This window comes from Scaptodrosophila lebanonensis, unplaced genomic scaffold, assembly GCF_003285725.1.
Source record: "Scaptodrosophila lebanonensis strain 11010-0011.00,11010-0021.00 unplaced genomic scaffold, SlebRS2 tig00000089-arrow-pilon, whole genome shotgun sequence".
Lineage (NCBI taxonomy): Eukaryota > Metazoa > Arthropoda > Insecta > Diptera > Drosophilidae > Scaptodrosophila > Scaptodrosophila lebanonensis.
This window is the reverse complement of record NW_022060565.1, coordinates 2,098,307-2,124,460: the sequence shown is the minus strand read 5'-3', so window position 1 is coordinate 2,124,460 and position 26,154 is coordinate 2,098,307. Positions and strand designations below refer to the sequence as shown.

The following is a 26,154-nucleotide window of genomic DNA, read 5'->3' as shown; positions in this document are numbered from 1 at the left end:
CTGCAACAGTCTGTAAAAACGCTGTCGTAAGATTTTGTTGTACACACGCCGCTACGTGTTGAAATAATCACGAAAAAATGTGCTAGTCAATGCTAAAATGTAATTAAAATATTTCAAGCACTGTACACAAAAGCGTTCAAATGAATGCATAACAAATTACGTGCTTTAAACATCGCCTGTTGTTTATGAACATGGTCTGAAATCTAGCAAGGCGTAAAACATTTCCGATGCCAAATATATGCGCGCTGTCACTTTGTGGGACAGCCATTTTGTTTCGCGTTACACACACATGCACATTTAAAATTCACCACCAACTCTGCATTGCCACCACCAATGTGTGTGAAAGGTGCAGCTAGTCTTATGTGAGCGCGTGCTTGCGTGTGTATGTGTCTGTATTCGCATTTTGAGTAATTTCGAAAATTTTTGTATATTTGATGGCGACAACGACATCGACGGCTGCTTTACTCACAAGAAACGCGCGTTTGTCGAAAATTGTAGCGCGTACGTATATAGGTGTGTGGAAATTGCTAAAAAATTATGGTAAAAAACTACAGAAATTATATAAATTTATAGAAAAGTGCTTATTAAATGTACGGACTAGTGTTTGCAAATGAAACTTGATAAAAATCCAATATATTTTGCGCCAAAAATTACATTTGAAAAATGTGAGACTTCAATGGACATGACAAATTTTTTTTCTTTTTTTTGTGGTGGTACAAAGCAAGCAACGAATAGCGCGAGCAGACAGCACTGTAGAGTAAGAAGAAGAAGCAACAGCAGCGCTGACAATGTGTGTCTATATGTGTATGCGTGTGCGAGTGTGTGTGGTAGCAGTATCAGCAGTAAAAAGGCAAAGTGAATATTATATTAACAAAAAGAATACACACACAAATACAAACCCACGCTCATACTAATACAACATTATTTGCAAAGCTAAAACCGAACGCGAAAAAGTTTCACTTTGCATAATATTTTTTGTTTTATTTTTTCCAATATAATACATATTTCCTATAATTTTATGGTGGCATTTATTATTATATGTACATGAATGTATATACATACATGCATATATATGCGTGTGTGTATGTGCACGTACAGCGTTGCGTGCGTGTTTTCGATTGTCGCGCCGTCGTCGCTCTGTCGCTGCCTGGTCGTCAGTTGGTCGGTCAGTCAGTATTGTCTGTCTGTCGGTACGATATTTCGGTATTTGCGGCTTTTTATTGTTGCGCCTATTTTTTGTATAAAAAAAAGTGTTAAATATACATCTATGTTTATATATATAAAATATTCATTGGCCATTGTTTAAAACGTCAATATTTTGTTTTTATTGTTTGTTTTACAGTTACGCTTAGCAATTGTGTAGAATTTTTTTCCTGTTGTATTTTTTGAAACACATGCAACAAAAATCAATTATTTTAAACCACCAACAACAAATTACATTAAATCCCATTTTTGAAAACATAACGCGCAACAACTGCAGCAGTAATGAAATATTGTGGGATATAAATTCTTTTGGAAATTCAATTCAACTATAACATCATCGACAACAAACAAAAACAGCCTTCATTTATATTGGTACCACTACAACTCTTTTTTTTAAATAAAAAAAAATATATATTAATAAAAACAACAACGTAGCTAAAGTACGGATTTAACAGCAGCAGCAGCAAAAAACAACAATAAATGTAAGTAAATAATAATTGATAAAAACAGCATTAGGTAATGATATTTAATCTAGGATTCAGCATTTTAGGGACGGTTTAAAGTTGAATACAGTATATTTATTTGTTTGCTTCCTGTTTTTCTTTATTTTGCCGCCATTAAGTCAGTCGACTTAAAAAAAAAGCTGCAATAAGCATCAACCCCTCTCTTAATGCTGCCCCTAGACCATATCATAAAACTGGCCTCTGGCAGCTGCAACTCATATTCGAATGCACTGAGAGAAAGAAAGCATGGTTGCAGATTTCTATGGAGTAGTGTTTATTTAAATTATACAATGTATGTGTCTTGATTGTCATACTTAAAGCGCACTTCATGCTATACATATATCTGAACTATTTAAAGTATACTATATGAGTGTTAAGTCTATGTGGAAGACATTTTCGTTTCTTTTATTGTTATCGTTGCTCCCGAAATTCAATCTGTTTAATAACAATAAGGTTATTCCCCCAAAAGGCGAGTGTCACTTGATTAATCAATTAATCGAATAGAATTATTTTTGCAATGTCAGTCAAACGTTGAAATTGTGGCGGTCTATATCTTTGAAAGGGTAAACAGCTTGAAAGAGCTCCAAACAAGATATCAACAATATTTGGCCTTCAAAGGCCCTCGATGTAAACAGTTTTCAACTTTGCACAGATTTCCGCCATTATTGATGTTGTTTTGTATACATACAACGCGTATATCTTCATATGCTATTACCTTATTTGTTATCATACAAAAAAAATATATTTAATTGATGAATTTGTTTGTATTTGGCGCGCAAAGTAGTTGAAATATCTATTCATAGCATTTATGTATATAGATTGTTGTGGAAAGTGTCTGCTCGTTTTTTCGTTTGTTTTTTTTTTTTTATTTTGATATTTATTGTTATGCGTATGTACCGGGCCGGGCGTTGTTGGTGTTTGCTGTGTTGTCAGTCGCAATAATTTCATTGATGCTTTGTGAATTGCATATGCTGCTGCGCTGTCGACGTCGCAGCTTCTGCTACGATGGCTTGCGCTGCATGTAAACCGGCTTAAAATTCGTGCCACTATCAGCACGATTTATTAACCTAGAGGTGTGCTGCAGTTGCCGCATTCGTGTTGGCGTTCGTTACTCATGACGTCGCCGTTAGCAGCGCATACTTGCAGATACACAACATCAACACTAACACAACAACAACAGTATCGAGAGCAAATGCAAAAAATTTGCTGATGCTTTTTGCCGCTTGTCCTCGTTGAGTCTCGTGCCGCCGTTTGACGCCGCCATTTTTACATTTTACGACCATCGCTTATATTGTTATCTCGCTTCCTCGCACTGCAAATCACCATAGCTTCGCTCTCTCGGTGCCTTGCGTTCGAATGTGTTGGTATGAGCATGGATGTGAGTTTCTGTAGAGCATTTTTTCGAGTATTTTATTTATTTAAATGGAATTATTTTTGCGTATAGTTCAAGTGCATGCTAGTTAAAATATTAATGAATGATGCTCAGCTTGGCGAATCTGATGTTGACATGCCACCGGTATTTATTCAAGTGAAGAAACAACAAATTTTACCGCCAAATTCTAAAATTTATGTAAAACAAATATTTTTATTATCAATTATAAAAATTGTATTGCAATAGTTGTACGTATATACTAAATATATTAGGTGCAAAATTGTAAACTTCGCTTTTTCGATTTTTGTCACAGCCCGCTATTATTTCGCCGGCGCCTCTCTGACCATGCATGCCATGCCGCTGCTTCTTCTTCTGCTGCTACCAACTCGACGTCATCGTGTTTGCCTTGAATTTCACATATTGCGGTCCGTCACACACACACAAATGCAAACACGACTGCGAAGAAGAGAGAAAAAGACACGAACACTATAAATGACGACGGCGGCTCAGCCGAATCAGCACCAAACAACGTTGTTGTTGTAGCATTCTACGTAAATTGTTGAAAACTCAAAGTCGTCTACTGTACTACATAATTACAACAACAACAGCAGCACGTTTACTTCAGCTCCCTATATGAGTGTGTGTGTGTCGCCAGATATTTTGTTTTGTTGTGAGAGCAGCGCATTTGAGAGTTCCATTGCTGACATGTTTCATTTGATTTTAAAATAACAAATAATTGCGCGTTATAAAAATACATTACGCGGTTTTCGCGGCAAATGACGTAAATACCTATGTAGTTGTAATTTTATTGCCCTTGCTGCTGTTTTTGCCGTTTGCTTCTCTTCCGCTTAATTTCGCGTCACTGCAATAAAGCGGACGCGCAAATACACCAGAAAAGCAGCAACCGCAAAAAAATCACCAATATTCTTTTGCTTGGTGGCTGGCTAACTAAATGTGTGCGTGTACAGTGGGAATGTTTTTTTGTATTTAATCGGCGAAATCGATTGAATTGGTTTTTAAAACAAAATAATTGGGAGAATATTATTTCCTATAGATAAACTTATCAATATTTTTAGCTTGGCTGACCGGCCGGCCGCTGTATGCAGATTATTTATGTTAACAACTATAAATTAGTAAGCACTAGTTGTGTGGAGGGCTTTTATAGCTTAGGCTACTATATTTAATTATCCATTGTTTACTACTTGCCGAAATACCCACTGTGCGCTATAAACGTTATGTGTTTGTGGTATGCTTACATATGCATCTATATACACATACTATATACATATGTATGTATGCATATACAATGGTGTCGCCGTGAGCTCACCACAACGCCAGCTAGTTGAGGGTGTTAAAGCCAAAATTACGTATGCATTTTTCTCATATGAGGAGTATTGTATTTAAATTTGTGTATGTGTGTTGTCGCTTCTTCTCTGTGTGTAGTTGCAATGTGCAACAACAACAATCAAAGCGTCTTTTATTATGTATGAATCATGCTGAAACAGAAACCAAGTTTAACTTAAGCAAACACGCAAGCAAACGGCACCTCGTTGTCTGTGTGGTGAGTTTCATTAAATTTACCACTACATGAGCGCGCTGCCATAGAACAAAAAAACAAATTGCTCTCCGGCAACTCCAAATGTGTACGTGCATTTTATGGATAATTGCCTTCAGTCGGAAACTAAATACGTAATTAGAAATATAAATGCAACAATATAAGTATTTATGTGTACAACATATTTTGTTCGTAATTCTACAATATGAGGGAACATAACAGACAGACCATTCTAAATATTTTTGCGTTAGTAGCGCGCAAACGAGATGACTATATAAGTTATCGGGAATCTCGTGTTTGTATGTGTGCATGCCGCTCTTGCTCTCAAATTCGAAATTCGAACATTGTATTCGCCGCCGCTCTCTTTCGTTCTATGCTGTTGCTGTGTGTACGAAACGCTGTGAGTGCCAAAACAAGCAGAATACAAAAATCTAAAGAAGAAGAAGCATCTATAAGAGCAGCATTAACAGTGTGTGTGAGAATAAAATAAAAAAAAAAATATTGTCGGAAAAACAAATCCAAACGCACTTCTTGATCAAAGTGCAGGCGCAACGTTGTTGGTTTGTTGTTTTCGTTTTATGGGCGCTAAATTGATGAAGTTGTAGTTCTGTTAAGTTTTATTTTTTGCCTCTTCAGTTTCTATCACTTCTGAGATGGTTCATGTATTTTGTCATACATTTTGTTTATATTAATTACGATATGTTATGTGCAGATACCTTTAGGTCGAATGACATTTTGTTTATGTAACAATACAATTTTTGATAGTGTGCAATTTAGGCGCCACTGAATGCGCGTGCATGCGCATTTTTTTTTCCACTGTGTTTTGTATGTATGTATGTATGTTCTACACATGTATGTGCACAAATGTATTTATATTAAGTTTGAGTGTGAGAGTTTCCTTTATGGCTAGCGTAAGTTTATTAAGCAATTATAAGTGTAATGCTGGGTCGACCGGCATAAGAAAGGCACAACTCGTTCAAGATATTGATCTGAGTAGTCGAGCGTTGGCGCGCAATATACGATTGCGACAATTGACGTCGTCATGTCTGGTGGTGGATTTCGCAGCTAAATATCCATGTCGGATGTAAATACACTAAAGCTTTAGACAACCATAAATGTTTTTTGTATTTAGCGTTTTTTAATACAATATTCATTTTATTTCTGTTTATTAAACTGTAGAGCAACGGCATTAATATTAATAATAACATTCATAGATAGTAAGCAGCAGAAGCTGCTTCTTTTTTGTTGAAATATGTAATTAAAGTCCAACTTTACAACTTTTTCTTTAAAGATATCGCTGCTGGAAACAAACAAATGACCAATAAAAGAAGAAGCAACACCAGCTCGTGCCACAACAACACTATAACTCATCAACTATAACTGAGAGAGAGACTATTAAGTACTATTAGCTAACAGCAGAATTACCAACAACTACAGCTGCAAAACTAACAACTTCCAATACAAAAAACAACAAAAAAATAATAAATAAATATAATTAAATAACACTGTGCTTTTTAACAAAATAAAAATGCACAGACAACTCCGGCAAAGTGCAACTGCTGAGAACCATTGAAACCACCATATACGGAAGCACACGCCACGCCAGTGAGACGGCACGTGGTGGTAAGTAAGGAGTAACTTTTAAGATCAAGTCTCTCCTCCAATTCCCTTATTTAAAATGTCGGTTTAAATGCAAGCTTGTACTTTTGTTACAGTTACCTAAATTTGCTGAGTATGCATACGGCGTTGAAACGGAAACAAAACCCAGCAGCACCCACAAGATCAGCAGCAATAACAATAATAATAAGGATCGCAAGAACACCAATATTAACAACAACATCAATAACAAGGATAACAAGATCAATAACAGCAGCATTGAGAGGAGTTAGAGGAGAAGTTGCAGCCGCAGTAAGAGGGTGTGGTGAAAATTTAGTCAAATCAGTCCCCCAAATAAAATTGGGTGGTTGTGGTAGTCACAGAAGTAGACACAACAGTAGGCACAATCGCAGCCACAGGAGCAATTCGACTAGTTGCAGACACAGCAAGTTAACAAAAATATTGCTGCTCTGAGCACAGTCGAAAGCGCAGGAAAGCGAGGACGAGACGGCCCCGGGGATTGTGTGTGTCGGCCGTCTCTGTCTGTCAGCTTAACTAAAGGAGAGCGCTTCATTATCAACATCATCATCATTATTCATACGAGGTATTTGGCAGCAGTAGTATCAGCGACCACAAGTTAATAACCACAAACGGAGGCAACAGCAGAGGAAGTAGTAGGAGGAGCAGAAGCAGCAGCATGTCGTCCAACGACCCACCGCCACGGCATGAGCCCATTGTGGAGCCTATCAATGGTATTGTGCAGCCTCCGGTGGTACCACCACCGGAGCGACCCGGTCGCAATACAAATCAATTGCAATATTTGATCAAAACCGTCATGAAGGTCATTTGGAAACATAATTTCTCTTGGCCATTTCAACAGCCTGTGGATGCGAAAAAATTAAACCTGCCCGACTATCATAAGATAATTAAACATCCCATGGATATGGGCACGATAAAGAAACGGCTGGAAAATAATTATTATTGGTCGGCCAAGGAAGCCATACATGATTTCAATACAATGTTTAGTAATTGCTATGTGTATAACAAACCAGGCGAAGATGTTGTTGTTATGGCGCAAACACTTGAAAAAGTTTTTCTCCAGAAGATTGAATCAATGCCCAAGGAGGAGCTTGAACTGGAGCCAGTCACAGCGAAGGGTGGACGTAAAAAGCAACGAGCACCAGCCACACCAAAAGCACAGAGCGCCACAAGTCTTGGAGTCGCGAGTGCTGGTGCTGCTGGTGGTAGTGCAGTGGCCAGCAGCACTCCAGGATCGGCAACCACTAAGGCGGCACAATCCTCACAGTTGCCCGTCATGAATGCTGCACATTTAGCCGCTTCAGCGGCGGCCGGATCACGACCTCTCTCAGCCATGGGCGGCACGGTTTCATCAACGGCCGGCGGTGGCGGCACAGGCGGCGGTGCACCGTCCATACCACCGATTAGCACAATGCCACCACATACGGTGCCGGGAAGCACAAATACAACGACCACGGCCATTGGTGCCGGCGCAGCGGGTGGGGCTGGCGGCGGTACTGCAGAAACTAATGTAAATGCCGTCGCTGCAGCTCTAAAGGCAGCAGCTGGTGTTGGGAGTGTAACAGCAACAGCAGCAGCAGCGGCGGCCGCCTTCGCGGCCACCTTAACGCAGGCGGGTTATGGCGCAGGCGCACAGACGGCATCGCTGCTCGATGGTAACGCTAGTGCTGCGGCAGCAGCAGCCGGCGCCACTGGAGCGGGTACGGGCGTGACAATACCATCGGCTGCCGTGAATTCCGCCAACGCGGTGCAGGCCTATGTGAATAGTACGGCGGGTGTGGGAGTTGATGCGGTAATACCGCCTCAGCAGCCGGCCAAAATGAAGAAGGGCGTTAAACGGAAGGCGGACACCACAACTCCAACGGCGAATGCATTTGAATCGCCCTATGCGCAAATGGACTCAAAATCGGCCAAGATAGCGACGCGGCGGGAATCCAATCGTCAGGTAATTGGCAAGAAGGTAAGAGGCATTGCCAGCAGACTGCTGTATGTTGTTCAAAAAGTCGTTGTGTAGCTAATCCATACCAATCACACAGTCTCTATTCATGCACATTACATTATTTGCGATATACATTTAAATACGGCTTTAACAAATTTGTTATAAGGTCTTTAAGTTGGTGATTAAAAGGCAGATCATTCAGAACAATTCAGTTTAAGCTAAAATTCAATTCAATTAATTTGCTCAAAAATTCATCAATTGTCTTGTAGAGGTCTTAAGTTGTTAAGTACAGTTAAGGAAAGCCAGTCCTAAATAGTCTAGCTATTAATAGCAAGCATTATTATGCTGAGACTGCTTGAAAAGCAAGATTAAGTTATTAATAATAGCTACTAATGTAATGTCTATTTACAAATTTCATAATTATTTTTAAAAATCTAGAAAATGTACGCTGATGCTGAACGCTCATATACTTGGGATAAAATCTTAGGCCCATTATTGGGGTTGTATAAAACATAGACTATACAGACTACAAGTATATTAAACATTTAGATAAGGAAGGCACCAGCGTGATTTACAATAATTACGCGTACATAACAATGTTTAGGTGATTTGTTTAGCTAAATAATGCATTACCGGCTTTTCGTTTTCTGATCAGGCAGTATAACTTTTGAAATGTATATATACACACACACAGATAATACACAAAAACAGTCATCCACATAACTACACACACTACAATCATACACAAAACGCTGCCTTGCCTTTTACTATTTGTTTTAATCAAATTCAAGTGTTAGAACTCCCATAACTCGAACCTCTTGTTGCTCTCAACAAGAAATAAGAACAGGGAATGGTCATTGAAGAATTGAATTGAATTAAATTAGCATTAGAACGACTTCTTCGAGTTATGGATGTTTTCTGACTGCACTTAGCTTTAGAATAACTTTAAAAATGATTTTGGTAGTTTATACATTATTATAACGCCATGTACTGTAGTCTTCATTATGTATATTTGTACATGGTCCATATAGGTAGACATCCATACTACTGATATATAAAACATCATGAAACATTAAATGCTAACCCAATGCCGCTTTGCGCTCGTTTCTCCTTTTGTTTATCGTTTTTTATTCCATTGCACTCCACGCACAACGCACCACCAACAACCACCACAACAACAACAAAATAAATAAAAAATTGAACAAAAAATCAACAATCGATCAACCAACCAACCAATCCACCGCTCACTGAACCGCTCACTCAACAGGATCTTACATTCCAGGGCTCGGGTTACCCCATGTCACCTTTGGGCGCTGCCGGTGTTGCTGGCTTAGTTGCCGGCGGCGCTGTAGGCGTGGCTGGCGCCAAGTCCAAGGAGAAACTCTCCGACGCACTGAAATCATGCAATGAAATCCTCAAGGAGCTCTTCTCCAAGAAGCACTCCGGCTATGCCTGGCCTTTCTACAAGCCAGTGGATGCCGAACTGCTTGGCCTGCACGACTATCACGACATTATCAAGAAACCCATGGATTTGGGTACTGTGAAGCGGAAAATGGACAATCGCGAATATAAAAGTGCGCCGGAGTTTGCGGCCGATGTGCGATTAATATTCACCAATTGCTATAAATACAATCCGCCAGATCATGATGTTGTTGCCATGGGTCGCAAATTGCAAGACGTTTTTGAGATGCGCTACGCCAATATACCCGATGAGCCAGCAACTAATGCGGCCCACCATCACGGCTACACGAGCACTTCTAAGCACGATGCCAGCGATTCATCTACCGAGGATTCCAGCGATACAGAGAACGAGTCAAATTCGGATGAGGAGCGTAGTGCCAAACTGAAAATGCTCGAATCGAAGTTGTTGGGTTTGCAGGAGGAGATACGGAAACTGGTCGAGGAGGCCTCAGCCAAAAAGAAGGCCAAGAAGAAACTCAAGGAGAAGAAAAAGAGCATCGGTGGTAGCGGTGGTGGTCATCATGCGCACGCAACAGGCGCCGGCGGAGCTGGTGGTGGTCATGGTAATGTTTCAGTTACTGGTGGCGTTGCAGCGTTGGCGGGAAGTGGGCCAGCCGGCGCCAATTTATCGGCCCTGCTTAACAATTCGCTGGTGGGACCAGGTGGTGCCGGCGGTGGAACAGGGGTGCCTGCAGCCGCTGCGCTACATGCACACGATATGGCGATGGTCATGAGCCAGCTGACGGGTGGTGCTGCCGCTGCTGGTGCGGGAGTGACTGCTGGTGGCAAAGCAGGCGCTCTGGCTGGCGCATTGGCGGCTGGAGCGGCGGCGGGCGCAGGTGGTACCGGTGGCGGTGGTGGCAGCAGTAAAGGTGCTAAAGTCAAAGGTCAGCGTGGCACAAAGGGTGCTACTGGCGTTGGCGCGGGTGGTGCGGCGGCCGGTGTGGGCGCTGGTTCTGGAGCAGGTGCAACTGGTGTCGGTGCGAGCGCTGGTGGTGCAGGTGGAGCTGGCGGCGGTGCTGCGGGCGGTGCATCCAAACGCGCCAAAAGCGGTAGCGGTGCCGGCGGCGGTGGTGCGGGTGCTGGTGCTGGTGGTGCGGGTGCACGCGGCAGCAGTAAAAAGAAACCCAGCCAGGTGATGAACTTCGACTCCGAAGAGGAGGATACCGCCAAGCCTATGTCGTACGATGAGAAGCGCCAATTATCATTGGACATCAACAAGCTGCCAGGTGAGTTCGCAATATTCACTCTTAGTTGTGAATCACACTAATCCATTATTCCCTTTATCTCTTGCTCTCTATCTACCATATCCCTTATGTGGCGCAGGTGACAAATTGGGCCGTGTGGTGCACATCATACAGAACCGTGAGCCATCGCTGCGGGATTCGAATCCGGATGAGATTGAAATTGATTTCGAGACACTGAAGCCGTCGACGCTGCGCGAGCTTGAAAGCTATGTGGCGTCGTGTTTACGCAAAAAAACACGTAAGCCATATTGTAAGTTTGTAACTAAACCGAGACCACAAACAACAACAACGACAACAACAAATAGAACAACAAACAACAACAACATAAATTATAAATTAAATCAAAATCAAATCGGTGTCGTAAGCAGCACAACAACAGCAATATCCACAACCACATGGAAGGAACAACAACATCTGCGACAACAAAAAAATGAATTTCATTATTTGTTTGTTTTTAAAACTCATTAGCTGTCGTCGTTACTTATTGTCGTTGTTGTTGCTGCGATGCGATTCGATAGCGATTTTGAGTTTGTCGTATATTTCAAAAATTGAAAAGAGAACAATTTTATTGCAAATTTGTATACACATCATATCAATGGAAAAGAAAAAATGCATAAATGAAATTTGCAACATTTAGTGGTCATGTTTAGTTTACTAAACTCTCAACCAAATACCATTAAGTTTTGTTTTATTTTTCCTTCCAATTCCCCCCACTGGAGTGGGTATTCTGCTGCCTCTGTCTCTGTCTGTTTCCATTTGCCTGCCTCAATATCTGCTGCTTAGTATATCTAAGCGAATTTACCTTAACGCATGATTTATTTTCAATTCCTGTAGAATAAAATGCATGATAACCTTCATTTCTGTTATTTGGTAGATTGTAAATATTTTGTAATCTGGCTTATAAACTATTCTATGAGCATCTCATCAATGACGCTTATAATTTCAAAATTAAACTTATAGTATATTCGATCTCAACAAAATGTTTCTGAGAATTAATTTTCTAAACTGTGTAAAGTCATTGTATTGTAAGGATATATAATTGAAAATCGCAAAGTTGTGTAAATCCGAGTCCTGTCCTAACCATATCTTTAAAACCAAAATAAAAACGAATTGTGGAAATAAATAATATAAATATATGAGCTTTCGGTTGAGAAAGGGAATTCTTATTTGCGCATACAAAGCCTTATTTTATGCTTTCAAGATAAACTGTATTTAATTTAAAATTAACAAAGAATGTGCTGAGGCATATTAGTTTCAAAATATCACTTATGTGACACTATCATTCGACTTATAATATGGATCAGGGCATGATAACTTAGACTAGTCCGGAATGGGCCACAATAAACGATAAGGGACGCTCAGGCCCAGTCGTGTAATGGTTTTAGGAATATGTAATGGTATCCTTCGAAGAAGAAGATACTATGGAGGGGACTACCTCTGACGTGTGGATGCTGTGTTAGGCCCAAATTATAGAGGACCAGTCCATTGAATAAACCGAACCAAGGAGCAATCAGCGCTAAAGAATATTGGGCATTCCAATGAAACTACTAGTGGTACTAAATAAAAAGTTAGGCTATAGGTTATTTTTATTCCCAGGTTAAATCCTCTTTGGTTGCTCGATACTCAGCCCACCTTTCAAATTTTGTTCTGTAGTCCGCATGTATATCGTTGTTCGATCAGAAATCGTTCGTTTCGTAAATTGAATAATTTTTATTGGTTAAACAGATTATTGTGATTAGCCTCCAAGTATTATTCTTAGACCTCCTCCTCAATCTATCTTTGAGTTCTTTTGCTTTACTTTTTTTACAAGTGATGGAAAAATGCAGAAAATACTTATAAATTGTATTGCCTCTTTATGCAGATAAAAAGCCTTCCGGGAAATCAAAGGATGAACAGATGGCCGAAAAGAAACAAGAGCTGGAGAAACGGTTACTAGACGTGACTGGTCAGCTAGGTGCGAGCAAGAAAACAGCAAAGAAAGGTAGGTGGAAATACGAAGTCTAAATGCCCACCAAGCAATCCATACGTATCTTTATGCCATATGTGTATATATATGAACTGATTATTGTTACTCTCTTGCCCGTTCCAGATGAATCGACATCAAATAAAGTTGAAGCTGTACAGCCAGCGAATCGTTTGTCATCAAGTTCAAGTTCCAGCGATTCATCGTCCTCGAGTTCGAGTGATAGCAGTTCAAGTGACTCGAGCGACAGTGAAGCAGGTTAGGACGCGTTTTGTTTTGTTTTTTAATATATATATATATAGTTCTATATATAGATATATACTAGAAATTCGTTTAAGCTACAAAAAACAAGAAAAACTCAACGATTTACACAACACACGCAGACACAAAAAAACAAAAAACAAAAAAAAAAAAAAAACAAACACTGGTACATATATACTTATATATATATATTGCGTATATAAAACAATATTTTGTTTAAATATGATTTTATATTAAATACCATTAATTTTAAAATCAGTTTAATGAAAAAATGTGAGAGAAGAGAGAAAGCCAGTTATAAGCTAAGCTCGCTGAGCACTATAGATCAGATTCGAGATATGAACAGATCGTGAGACACACACAACAACCCCCCCTCCATATAATGGAAGCGTGAGGGGCGGGCTAGGGAGATAATTGCACAGAAAAAAGTAACTGATGAACTGTTTTTTTTCTAACCCTTAAAACAAAACGTAAATTTGTGCTGAAAGAAATGAGAAGAGTGCAGAGAACATTTCAGTTTTTGGCATAATTATTTAAAATTCTGATAGAAGTACATAATTATATGTACATACACATAGTATATATACATCTAAAATGTTTAGTTTAGTTTTTAGATTTTTTTGTTAAATTTAGGTACAAAATTGTGTAAGTGCAAAACTATTAACAAATACAAAAATTGTGTAAGAAAATATTAAACAAAACGATGAGTGTGCAAGTGTGGGAGCGAAAGGGATAGAAAGTGTGCAGGAGTGAGCGAGAGGGGGGCACGCATTTTGTTATGCAGTGTTGTTGTTTCGTTTGTTTTTTTTTTTTTATTGCCTGCAGTTTGGTAGTTTATCATTTTTATAATAACAAATTATTATTTTATAAAGAAATTAGAAAACAAGCAAAAGAAAAAGTCTCAGCCAGTCATGATTCTAATGAGTTTTGTATGCATAGAAACATATGAACGTATTTATATACCTATGTTTGTATGTATGTGCAGCCATACATATGTATGTATATATGTACGTGTGTACATATGTATATATAAGTGTACGTGCACACACACAAACACATGCACATACACACACAAACACAAACACACATACATGTACGCAGACACAGACACAAACACAAGCACACGAAAGTGTATGTTTTTGTGCGCAGAGCTTATGTTTTCTAAAACTGCTTTTAGGTTGCTAATTTTGAATTGTATCCACCTTGATATATCTATCATTCATTTCATTAATATTTGTTTATAATTAATAATGAGCCGCGATAACTAGCAGTAATTAATTTATTATTCCTTGAAGCTTTTGTGTGCTGCTGCATTTGTTGGTGTCTTTTTTTTTATAACCAACTTTCAAAAGTTTTCAATTACAATTTTCGGATGAAAATATAATCATGTGTTTTATTTTTCATATATACTATATATATATATATATATTTTTTTTTTTTTACTATCTGCGAACTAAGTTCATGATAAGTGCAATATGCGTTTGCCCAACATACAACATACATGTTACAAAATCGGGTATAATGCTGAATATATTATTATTATTTAACTTGAATAATTCTACACAATTTTAAACAGTTATGAATGGCCAAAATTTGTTCGCTGTATTTGTATTTAAAACAAATATGTATTTGCCCAAGACAGCAAATGATTTGTTAAACAACTGTTTGCTGTGTAAAAACGATTTAATAAAATTATAATTATATGCAGAGTGGAGCCTTGAAATCGAGTTATTATGTTACAATTGTTGTTTTTGTCTAATGGCGACACTCTGACACTCAATAGTTTGATGTTGGTTATGAAAACTAGCGCCAATGCCGAGGCCCAAATGCTAAATTATCGACATTATTGTCAAATGTTATTTTTATTTTCAAGCATTTTTGATTATAAATTTCGTTTATTTTAAAATAAAACTCATCTAGGTAGCTTTTGAAACACATACACAAATACACACCGACACGAAACTGCAAAACTATATATAATCAATATATATATATAGATATATAAATACTATTTAGGTCTAGTTATACGTATATATGAATATATGCTTCATTATGTAAATGCATATAGATATTGTATTTAAGCATTTTTAGGTATTAAACGAATTGTATTTTTAAATGAAACACGTTTATATATATATACATACATAGATGTGTATATATACAACCACATATATGTGTATATATGTACATACATATATATACATGCATATATATTAAATATATCTATATATGTATATATGTGTATATAGTATATGCATGTACTATTGATTCAAGAAAAAACAACAACCACAAAAAAAAAACCAACCAACAAACAATTTTTACTATCTAAATAATGCAACTGCTTGTAAAAGCAAGCTCTATTTAATTTAAGTCTTTGAAAACAAAACAAAAGCATTATTATTATCTTTATTATTATTATTATTATTATGAATATGCTGAAAAAAATCGTGAAGCAATTGTGTATTGGGGGCAGCCAATCTGAAAAAACCAAATGAACTACTCAACTCAATCAATCAATCAACCAACCAACCAACCAACCAACCAACCAACCAAGCAAGCAACCCAATAAAAACTAAACTAAACAAATGGAAAAAAAACTACTCAAAAAGACTAGTTAAAAAATAAAGTAAAGCCTCAAGTAGCGTCTAAACAATAAATATATATCTTAAACAATAAAAACCATCAATTCACATTGAATGATTAAATAACGAAGAGAATCACAATAATATGAGAGAGTCATGCGAAAGCTTGATCCTATCATGCGAAAGCTTGATCCTATCATGCGAAAGCTTGATCCTATCATGCGACAGTAGTAACATTTTGCTATGCACAACAACAAACACACTCATATACATACACATACAATAAACAACCACCCGAGAAAGCCTTAAAAGTGTACTTGTAGAATGCATTAAGTGTTGTTTTCAATCCCATTTGATTGTTTTTTGCGACATTCTTTACACAAAACTGTTGTGTGCCTGGGTACATGAACTTGTATTTGTTAGTCACACATTTCAATCAGCATTTCAAGCAAGCAATCGAACAATCATTGATGTCCTAAATGTTTTTTCTCTTGTAAATGAATGACTAATCGCTAATGCACAAGTATCCATCATTATTAATTAGACCAGCAACAAAATTTCAATAAATCATCAATCAACTTTCAATCCCAGAAAGTAAATCTCATCCTTCCTACACTCCATTTACGCCTTTTTTGAGTTAAATTTGCATTGTCATACACCCCACCAATTATCTTTCCATTTGTTGTTTCAATAAATAAGCATTTCTATTGCTGCTGCCTATGTGGTTTTTAGATAGCATTAACAATTTCTCAGGTCATACCATGTCGTATTGTTCTTGTTAGAAGAATCCTTTTCCTCTATTTTTACTTCAAATTCAATCCAGAAAATAAATACTTACATCAGTCACATTGCATTAAATACATCGTGTGTTTGTCACATTGATTGACTGCACAAAAATGTCACATTTTCGAAGTGTAATACTCACGAAAACGGGTTTCTTTTTTGTAAATAAAATCAATGTAGTGATGAATCCCCCATTAATATTATTCAATCATATCGCACAACAAGCAATTTACATTGTTTTTAACCTAATTGATGCTTTTGTTTTATTGAACATTAATGATGTATAGGAAGTGTAGGATAAGGGGAAGGAGGAAAAGAAATATAATTGCAATGATATTGAGCCATAAATGTATCCAATGTCAGTCAGTCAACTCGTTCGTTCGGTCTGCCATCAATGAATAAATCAATGAATGAAGCTAATGATTTGATGATGTAGCCTCGATGTCGTCTCTCACGTCATACCATAAACCTCAGGAGGCGGGTGGGAGGCACTACCACAAACATATATGCACACACAGTCCTATTAAATATGGTGATTGTTTTTGTTAAACTGACAGACCCAAAAAGACAGCCCCTTGAAACAGCATATGTATATAAACTACTATCTAAAATAAAATGATAAATAACAATTATAATTTTACCAGCAAAAACTATAAACAAATGCAATAACTTATTGTACCATAAATTAAATAGAAAACGAAAACACCAATTCGCATATATATCTTTAAAAAAAAAAAAAAACTACAAAAAAATAACAACAAAAAATGAGAAAAACGAAAATTGAAATACACTTGCAGACAATGTGTAAAAATGAGAAAGTATATCCAAAGTATCCGAACTAGAGAAAAGCAAAACAAACACATATGTACGTAAAAATGTAAACAAGCAACAAACTCTAAGAATGAGAATAAGCAGATGAAGAAGAAGAGCAAGGCAAGCTAGGTACAAACTGTTAACTACGCATACTACATATATACCTAACTACCAACTTACCCCTACCTACTTTAACTTATCAATTAAATATGTATATGTGCAGAAGTCTTAAGCACTGATCTCTAACCGTAAAGATATACTAGACAGGACAAAAATGAAAAGCAAAAACAAAAAAAGAGCAACCAAAAATTCCAAAAATAAAACAAAATTTAACTCTTGCAAAAAATTTGAAACGACTACAAACCTTTGATGTGGCTGCTGTTTTGGTGAACATATTTAATTGTTTTATGTTAATTTTTGTATATTTACGCATTTATTTATTGTTTAGTATCATTATTTTACATTGCAAAATCCAAAACGACTTGCCAACCATCATGGAACTACAAGTAGTAGAACAGTTATGAGAAACACAGCCCTTATAGAAGGCAACCAAGTTAGGAACAACAACAATTACGAAACGTGCAGTTAGGGATCAGTCGAAGATTATCAGTTTGCTGATTTGAAACTCAATCTCTAATCACCTTAATACACTTGACTTAGAGCTATCTAGTCTTGTGTAGTCTAGTATGCTAACGTATCTAAAAATTATAGTTTAGCGTTAAGTGTGGCCACAAGTTCTAGCTAGAACTTGACGTTTTGGCCATTTCGGTTAACCCTCGTCTCATTTCGAGCACAATATCTTGGCCAAACAGTCGTTTTTGATGTGCTAATCCAAATCTGGCTAATTAAATCTGTACTTTAAATAAGCTCGCGAGTGTTTTCATATGTTCTGAGCTCTATTTCCGTATAACAACTGGGGCTTCAGAGAATAGAAGCCTCCTATACACCAATGCCGCCTTCTTAGACTTAACACGCGTCTACAAGAATATTCCATGCGAGAATTCAAGCTTCCAATCTTAGGATTAACGACTTCCGATGCCTTGGTGAACAAACACGACCGACAGGCGTATATGATGTTTTAGTAAATAGTTAGAATAATTATATAGAAACACGATCTTTTCTTTTTGTTTGCTTGTGTATGTCCTTGTTTTATGGTTTATTCCTATCCCATTTTTTGACAACAACGGAAGACTACCAAGCTTGATACTAATTAGGTGAAACAAAAGAAGAAAAGAAAAAAACAAAAAAAAAAAAAAAACAGCAAAATGCAAAATAGTGTAAAAAATCTATAAAACAATAAAAATAAATGACAAAGAAAACACCAGCAAAAACACCAACTATTATTAACTACGTAAAGTAGAAATTAAAAAAAGTAAAAGAAGACACCAATGAACAAACAAAGGTTAGCAAAGTTCGTTCAAAAGTCTAGCAGGAACAAAGAAACTGAAGACAGCGAACAGAAGAGACACACAGACATGACACAGAGCGAGAGCAAAAGCGCGAGAGAGACTCTCCAAAAGAGAGAAGAGCAGCTCCAGCTCCCCAGACTCCAAATGTGTGTGCAGAGTTTCTTGCTCCGTATATGTATATGTATGCGCATGTACACACACAAACACACACACCAACTGCATAGTTCTATATATGTATATATAAAGGTATAACAACAAAAACAAATAATTAAATGTATTTTGAAAGCATTTTATTATTTATTTTTCGGCTGTCGGCTTTCCCCTTTACACATTGTTTGCACGTTTTTTTCAAAAAAAAGAAAAACAAAAAAAGAGAAAAAGTATGGAAAATGAAAAGAAAGCGAGAAAACAACAACAACAAATTGCATTAACGAAATTTAAATATAAATTAATTAAATTAAATTAAATAAAAGCAAAAAACAACAAATAATAAAAATAAATGAAAACAAACATATTTTTAAATCACAAATGATTTTCAAACCAACGTTAAATAAATTAAAAGGAAAAACTCATTTTACAAAAAAAAAAAAAAAAACAAACAAAAATGAAATTTTAAAATGTTGAAAATATGAGCGTGTTCTAGACAAGCTTATTATGCTGAGTTGTAATTGATAAACAAAAACAGACAAAAAAGAAGTAAGAAAAGAAACATATATTATTTATGCAGCCACGAAATTAAGCAAATATTCGAAAACTCAAATCGATATGACAACATTAAATTTTGTAAACAAGCAATTCGCTTCTTCTATTTATTTCTTTTTTTTCTAATTTACTTAGCCAGACATTGGCATTTGTTATTTATTTAAAATATGAAATAATTGAGAAACGAACGAATGCAAAATGTAGGCCGCTAAACTGGTCACTGAGCTATGCTGTGCTAGGCGACACACACATCTATTTTAGTAGCCCCGCCCAAACACCTCACACTCACCCACACACACACACACACACATACTTACACACACCTATACACATACAACACACACTCACAGCAGTGTAATCGACATTGTTTTCTTTTTTGTTATATAAGTCATTTTTAATCTACTTAGTAAAAACAAAACGTAAACGAAACAATATCTAAAAGCGAGAACAGAAATTTACATACACGCATGTAAACAACACGCTCAAAGTCTTGTAAGAATAGAACATAAAAAAGAATGAAAAAGAAAAACAACAACAACAAATATATATAGAAAAGAAAAAAAAATTCAAATGCATTTTTGGTTTCAACGAAAAGTCGACTTTCAATTAGCGCAGACGTCTCTTTCAAAATACTTTAGTAGCTATACATATAAATATGAAAATGCGTACGAAATCATAAACAAATATATAAAATAAAATAAAATGAATATACAAAGCGAATAAATAGTAAAATCTTAGCGCAAGGCAGCTAGACACACACAGACACACATATATATATATTATATATATATACTTAGCATAAAAGACTCATTATTAAGAATGAAATAAAAGGTCAGAAATACACCCACAGACACACACACTAACTCACACATACAATATACATACATATATTAAAATATTTATAGTAAAAATAATAATATTTAATATTAAAAAAAACCATCAGAAATAGAAGTGAAAAAACAAAAAAAAAAAAAAAAAAAAAAAGGCAATGAATACAAGAAAAAAGTTTATTTAAAAAAATTCCTCTGTGTATTTCATTCCAAATTCTGCAGAATTGATTTTACAGATAGAAGAAGGCTAACGTTATCCAAAACCTTTAGAGAAATTCAATAAATATACATATTTGTTTGCTTAGGCGCAGAGTATAAATGAGACACACTCTTAGCATAAGTTGAAATTTAAATGAAAAAAGAACTATAAACAAAATCAATGAAATGATGACAAGTGCAAAGTAAATGTACATATCTGCACAAGGGTTGGGTTGGGCTTGGTTTGGTTTGGTTTCCACTTACGTTTCCACCTCCACTTCGATATCCCCAGCTGCCTCCCACTACGTTGGTTTTAGATTTTCGGTTTTCCGGTATTCATGTTCCGGTTGCGGCTCTTTATGTCGCATGTTTTTGTTTTATTTTACAGCGACGATTTGAGAATTAGTGCAATCCAATCATTCACAGAATATCAAATTAAAACTCACACACAATTGCTTCATATTGGTTTCAGTGATGTCGGCTGTAAGAGGTATTTCTAATACATGTTATATATAATTTCTGACTTGTAATCGGTTTTTTTTAACTAAATTTTTCTTTTGTTTTATTGCATATTAACAATTTATAGGTGATGAACGGCCACCACGCAAGAAAAAATCACGTGATTCAAATGGAAGCAATGTGAGTAGATCCATAAATACAATTTAGCAAATAACCTACATAGATGGACACAATAAAGGGGTAAATGGGCAAACCTGCGAAAAATATTACTAAGAAGAAAACAACTTACACACACACACACAAAACATTCGTTCAGTCTTCAAATATGGCGTGCATCTAAATTAATTGAATTCCCATGTAGATCATACTTTCATTTGTTCACAAAAAATTGCCTCATCAATTTGTGTGTTTCTATTAATATGTAGTGATCAATAAAGAGTTTAGGTTATTAGACCTTTTCTACATATTTAGATATAAAGTATGTTTTTCCATTTTATGAGTGAACGGCCAGTTTTTAATATGTAATAAAAGGGGGAAAAATATTTAATCAAAAACAGATCATATATGTAGATATCAGAACAATAAGTCAATATATGCGTTCTTAAATATAAAAATTATTTAAATTGATAAATACTAGATAGAGTAGCGATGTTTTCGATAGGAAAGATACCATACTTTCAGAAACAATTCCGAAACGATATTAATATGCGCTATGAACGAAAAATAACCGATTAGCCCAAAATCAAAATGAGGGGTATAATATCAAGTCCGTCAACTTTGAAAATGATTACGATTATATGTAATTAATATAAAACATGCGAATGTGCCTTGTTTGGATTCCTATTTGAAGCATACATCTATTCTGAGATAGTTGAATTAAATCTTTGAAACTCGTTTTTCTTTAGTGAATGCAGAGGGGGAGTTTAGCGCCAAATCTCTTGGATTTCGCGGAAACGAGGGCAAGCTAAGTTAATTGCTGTAGGTTTTGAATGTTTGTAACACTGGGAAGGCTCGCAGGGGTATAATTATCGCCTGGCCCTGTCAATGTCCATGATATGACGATGTAATTGTTTGTAATGGGTTCTAAACGTCTATGTTTGTTCACCTTCCGCCCGCGTGTTCTGTTTCGATCTACGGCTCTACGCTTTGGCTCAACCCTTTCGACTTTAGGTAAATAATCCAAGCCTGAGCGGCGCTCTAGCCGGCAATCTGCCAGCCGGTGCCATACCACCGACCCTTCCACACACGACGCTGCCAAATGTGCTGACCACAGGGGCACCGGCAACGACACCTACATCACAAATGAGTAAGTACTGATGTCTGATGATTGGTTTGTGGCGCGTGACTAATTTAATCCGTGGTTTTCCACCTCTTGCCTTTTGTCCTTGTCAATCGTAACTTGTTTACTAGTGTCCATTGCGGCGGCCGCTCATGCAGCAAACCTTCTGGGCAGTGGTAATCCATTAGCGGCCATACTGAACAATAACAATAAGAGCGGGCCGGGCAACTTTGGGGCGCCAGCGACGGGCATGATGCACGGTCATAAGAATGGACCAAATGATCAGGTGGCCGGAGGCAAAGCGCCTGGCACGACGCCGCTGCCGTCGCACGGCTTCTCAGGTGGCGCAGCAACGCAGACGACTAGCAGTGTAGGTGGAATACGCATAGCCAGCAATCTGCACAAGCAGCCGCCCAGTATGGCGGCAGGTGCTGGGGCCGGTGATCTGAGCGAGCATCATGCAGCGCTAACGGCTGCGCTGTCGTCGAGCGTTAATAGTGGCAGTGGCAATACAAGCGGCGGTAGCGGCGTCTGCGTTGGTGGCAGTGTTGCCGGTCTCAATAACACACACAACACATCCCCACTCGACGGGGTTGGGGTAGGTGGGGGCGCGGGCAGTGATCCTACAGTATCGCTGGCCGCTGGCCTCAAACAAATACCACAATTCGATGATCCTGTTGAACAGTCACTGGCGTCCCTGGAATACAATGCAAACACGAGCAAATCATCGGCGCTTGCGGATAATTTTTTGATGACTCATCAGGCGCATCTAATGCAACAGCCCGGAGGCAATATGCAACAGCAGCAACAGTCACAACAGTTTGGACACCAGCAACAGCAGCAGCAGCAACAACAACAAATGGACTTAGTGTCGGAGTTGTTGGCCAAGGAGAACGTGAGCGGCATGAATGGTAATTTGTCCCTCCATTCCTTGCCCTCCTCAATGTTCAGTCTGGATATGGTCACTGCGTACCAGAAGCAGCAGCAGCAGCAACAACATGGCCAGCATCAACAAACGAACGCGCACAACAATGGCTACAATGTGTCCGATTTTGGCTTTGATAATCTCAATCTGGCTGCAGCGACATCATTCCTGGATCAGTTGACGCCTGCCATGGGTGTGATGATGGGTGGCAACAATGGCGGCAAACTTAAGGATAACACCAATCTATCGGCGAATGATCAGCAACAACAGATGCAGCAGCAGCAACAACAAATCCAGCAGCAACAGCAGCAAATTCAATCACATTTGGCACAGCAGCAGCAACTTCAACAACAGCAACAACAACAGCAGCAGCAGCATCATCATCAGCAGCAACAACATCACGGCCATCAGCAACAGCAGCAGCAACAACAACAACAGAGTGGTCAGCCCTCCAATAAAATGCTCATCATACCGAAACCAATCGAGTCCATGATGCCTAGCCCGCCCGACAAGCAAAAAGTGCTGCCGCCACAGCAGTCGCCGTCTGATCTGAAAATGTATAGTTGTGGTGGAGGCAGTGCGCCAAATGCGCAAGGCAACTTTGCACATGCTTTTAAATCGGCCGAACAAAACCTAAAGAATGCCAGCTCATGGTCCTCGCTGGCCTCAAACTCACCGCAGAATACGGCGGCTACGTCGAGCAAAGCGAAGCCGGCCATGGACTCGTTTCAGCAGTTCCGCAATAAAGCCAAAGAACGTGATCGCCTCAAGCTCCTTGAGGCGGCCGAGAAGGAGAAGAAATATCTAAAGGAAGTGGCTGAAAAGGAACAGCAGCGCAAGCACCACAAATCCTCATCCTCGGTAGCGGCCGCTGCGGCCACAGCTGCAGCAGCTGCGAGCTCTGGGGGCGGCACTGGCAGCAATATCTCATCGCAGGCTGCAACGCAAAGTGGAGAGCGGGAACGGGAGCGCAGCAGCAGCGGAGCGGATGGTGGCGGACGTTCATCAGGCAGTGGTGGTGGCAGCGGCGGTGGTGCTGTCGGTGGCAATGGCAACAGCAACAACTCCATCAACAGCAATGGGCCCGGCAGTGTCGGCAGCGGTAATGGCGCGAATAGCGGTGGCAGCGCGAGCGGCGGTGGTGGCGGCAGTTTAGTCAACGTCAGCAGTAATAGCAATAGCGGTGGCGGCGCTGTCAGTGGTGGTGGCATCGGCAGCGCCGCCAGCAGCAATAGCAACAGTAGTGCAGGCGCCACCGTTGGCGGCGCAGGCTCCAATAGTCAAGCAAGCAGTAGTGGAGGTGGTGGCAGCAACGCCTCTGGCAATGGACACCAAGGCGGTCATGCTCATGCCAAGACTCACCATGCTGCTGCAGCCGTGGTTGCAGCCACAGCGCAAGCGGCAGCAACGGCCTTAACGGCTGTCTCAATGGGCGCCTCCCCATTGGGCTCCATGGAAAGTGGACGGTAAGTCATCCATTTCATATTTTCTACGCCCAAACATTTAATGTCATTCTTTTTTTACAGTAAAAGCGTGCATGATGCGCAGCCGCAAATATCGCGTGTCGATGACATTAAGGCTTCGCCGGGCCAGGGTCAAAGTTCGCCAGCGCAGCAATCGCCGCAGGATCGTGCGGCTGCAAAACGTGCGGAACAACGGCGTGCCGAACAGGAGCGTCGTCGTCGCGAGGCGGTAAGTAGAATTACATTACTGTTATGATGTTATAGGCCTTATATATTTTTGGATTTTCAATAAAACTTGAATAGGTTTGGCAAAGAATTATTTTCGTTTTCTCACACAAATATTCCAAATAAAAAGACTCCTCTCGAAAAATCGCGTACAATAATTAAGTTAAAAAGATTTCAGTTCGAAATACCACCCTACAAACGATTCCTCAAGAGGCCAACTATCATAGCTGACTTTAAGTTTAAAAATATATTGAAAATATGGACTTTATCTCCTGAATTCCCAATTGTCTGAGTTCTGCTCCTGTAAACACTGAACAAATTTAATTTATTATTATTTGTTTTTAATTTCAAACACCAAACGAGGGGTACAAAACACAAGAGTTCAGAATGCTCTCGTGGAGCGACCCCTTCTCCCACAAACTACCTTAGTAAAGGGAGGCTTTGCTTAAATCATTGAACTGAAGCTACTTTTAATTTTGCTTGATACAACCCATAGCTGGCCGGCCAAATCGATATGAACATGCAGAGCGATCTCATGGCTGCCTTCGAGGAGACCCTGTAGGCAACGGCCACCAGGGCTGCTGCACGCACTGACGACAGAAGCGAGGGCAGCGGCAGCGGCGGCAGCAGCACCAGAACTTGCACCACAAAGTTACAACTTCGGCGCCGTCAACATGGCAAGAAAAGTGTCTGGGAATACCAAAAGAAATGATGAAAACAGCGCTTACAACACAACAACAATTAAACAAGACAGCCAAACAAAATAATATATTAATATATATATAAAATATATACAAAAAATATATTTATATATATATACACATAAAGGAAACCAACAGCAACAGCAACAACAACGACGACAATTTAAAATAATTGTTAAACATAAGCAATGTTCTAAAGCGTAAATACATACGTACATTATTAGTGAGTTACTCATAGATAATTGTATGCAGGCATGTATGTATGTACGTATGCATATATATATGCATGCATACATCATGCACACACACAAACACACACACACTTATAAATGTACCAAACTAAACAGACAGACAGAGCTGCTGGAATTGTGGTGCCAATTTGTAATGCAATCATCGTTCGACAAGCGCAGCAGCAGCAACAACAACAATAACAACATCAATAAAACAACAACAATTCTAACAAAAAAGGCATATTTCCTTTGGTTTACAATACATTTTTTTTTGTTTTTTTTTTTAAATAATAATAATTATGTTATGAATGCTTTTAAGATAAGTCTTAAATTGTAATTGTATTAAGGATAAACTTTTTTTTAATATACTATAATTGTTAACTAATTTAAAAAAAAATCACTTACAGCAAAACAAA

The 26,154-nt window shown here is 38.3% G+C and overlaps 1 protein-coding gene across 8 annotated transcripts; it reads left to right on the top strand.

Moving 5' to 3' along the window:
- Positions 1 to 45: 45 nt before the first annotated feature.
- LOC115626934 (homeotic protein female sterile) lies at positions 46 to 26,154 on the top strand. Of its 8 annotated transcripts, none has more exons than XM_030522443.1 (13): positions 46 to 513; positions 1,343 to 1,685; positions 5,925 to 6,256; positions 6,349 to 8,213; positions 9,475 to 10,897; positions 10,995 to 11,153; positions 12,777 to 12,896; positions 13,005 to 13,136; positions 21,043 to 21,095; positions 22,086 to 22,221; positions 22,326 to 24,585; positions 24,646 to 24,811; positions 25,304 to 26,154. In XM_030522443.1, the coding sequence occupies exons 4-13, from the start codon at positions 6,927 to 6,929 to the stop codon at positions 25,367 to 25,369; spliced, it is 5,802 nt and encodes a 1,933-aa protein (XP_030378303.1). In that variant the 5' UTR covers positions 46 to 513; positions 1,343 to 1,685; positions 5,925 to 6,256; positions 6,349 to 6,926; the 3' UTR covers positions 25,370 to 26,154. The 8 variants fall into 8 exon arrangements, with proteins under 8 accessions (XP_030378303.1, XP_030378307.1, XP_030378308.1 ...); XM_030522447.1 differs by having other exon boundaries at positions 6,349 to 8,228; positions 9,490 to 10,897; XM_030522448.1 differs by having other exon boundaries at positions 6,331 to 8,213.

Coding starts and splice junctions, on each gene's coding strand:
- LOC115626934 (XM_030522443.1), top strand. CDS start 6,927: ATGTCGTCCAACGACCCACCGCCACGGCATGAGCCCATTGTGGAGCCT. Junction 21,096..22,085: donor GTGATTCAAATGGAAGCAAT/GTGAGTAGATCC, acceptor TTTCGACTTTAG/GTAAATAATCCAAGCCTGAG. Junction 22,222..22,325: donor GACACCTACATCACAAATGA/GTAAGTACTGAT, acceptor CTTGTTTACTAG/TGTCCATTGCGGCGGCCGCT.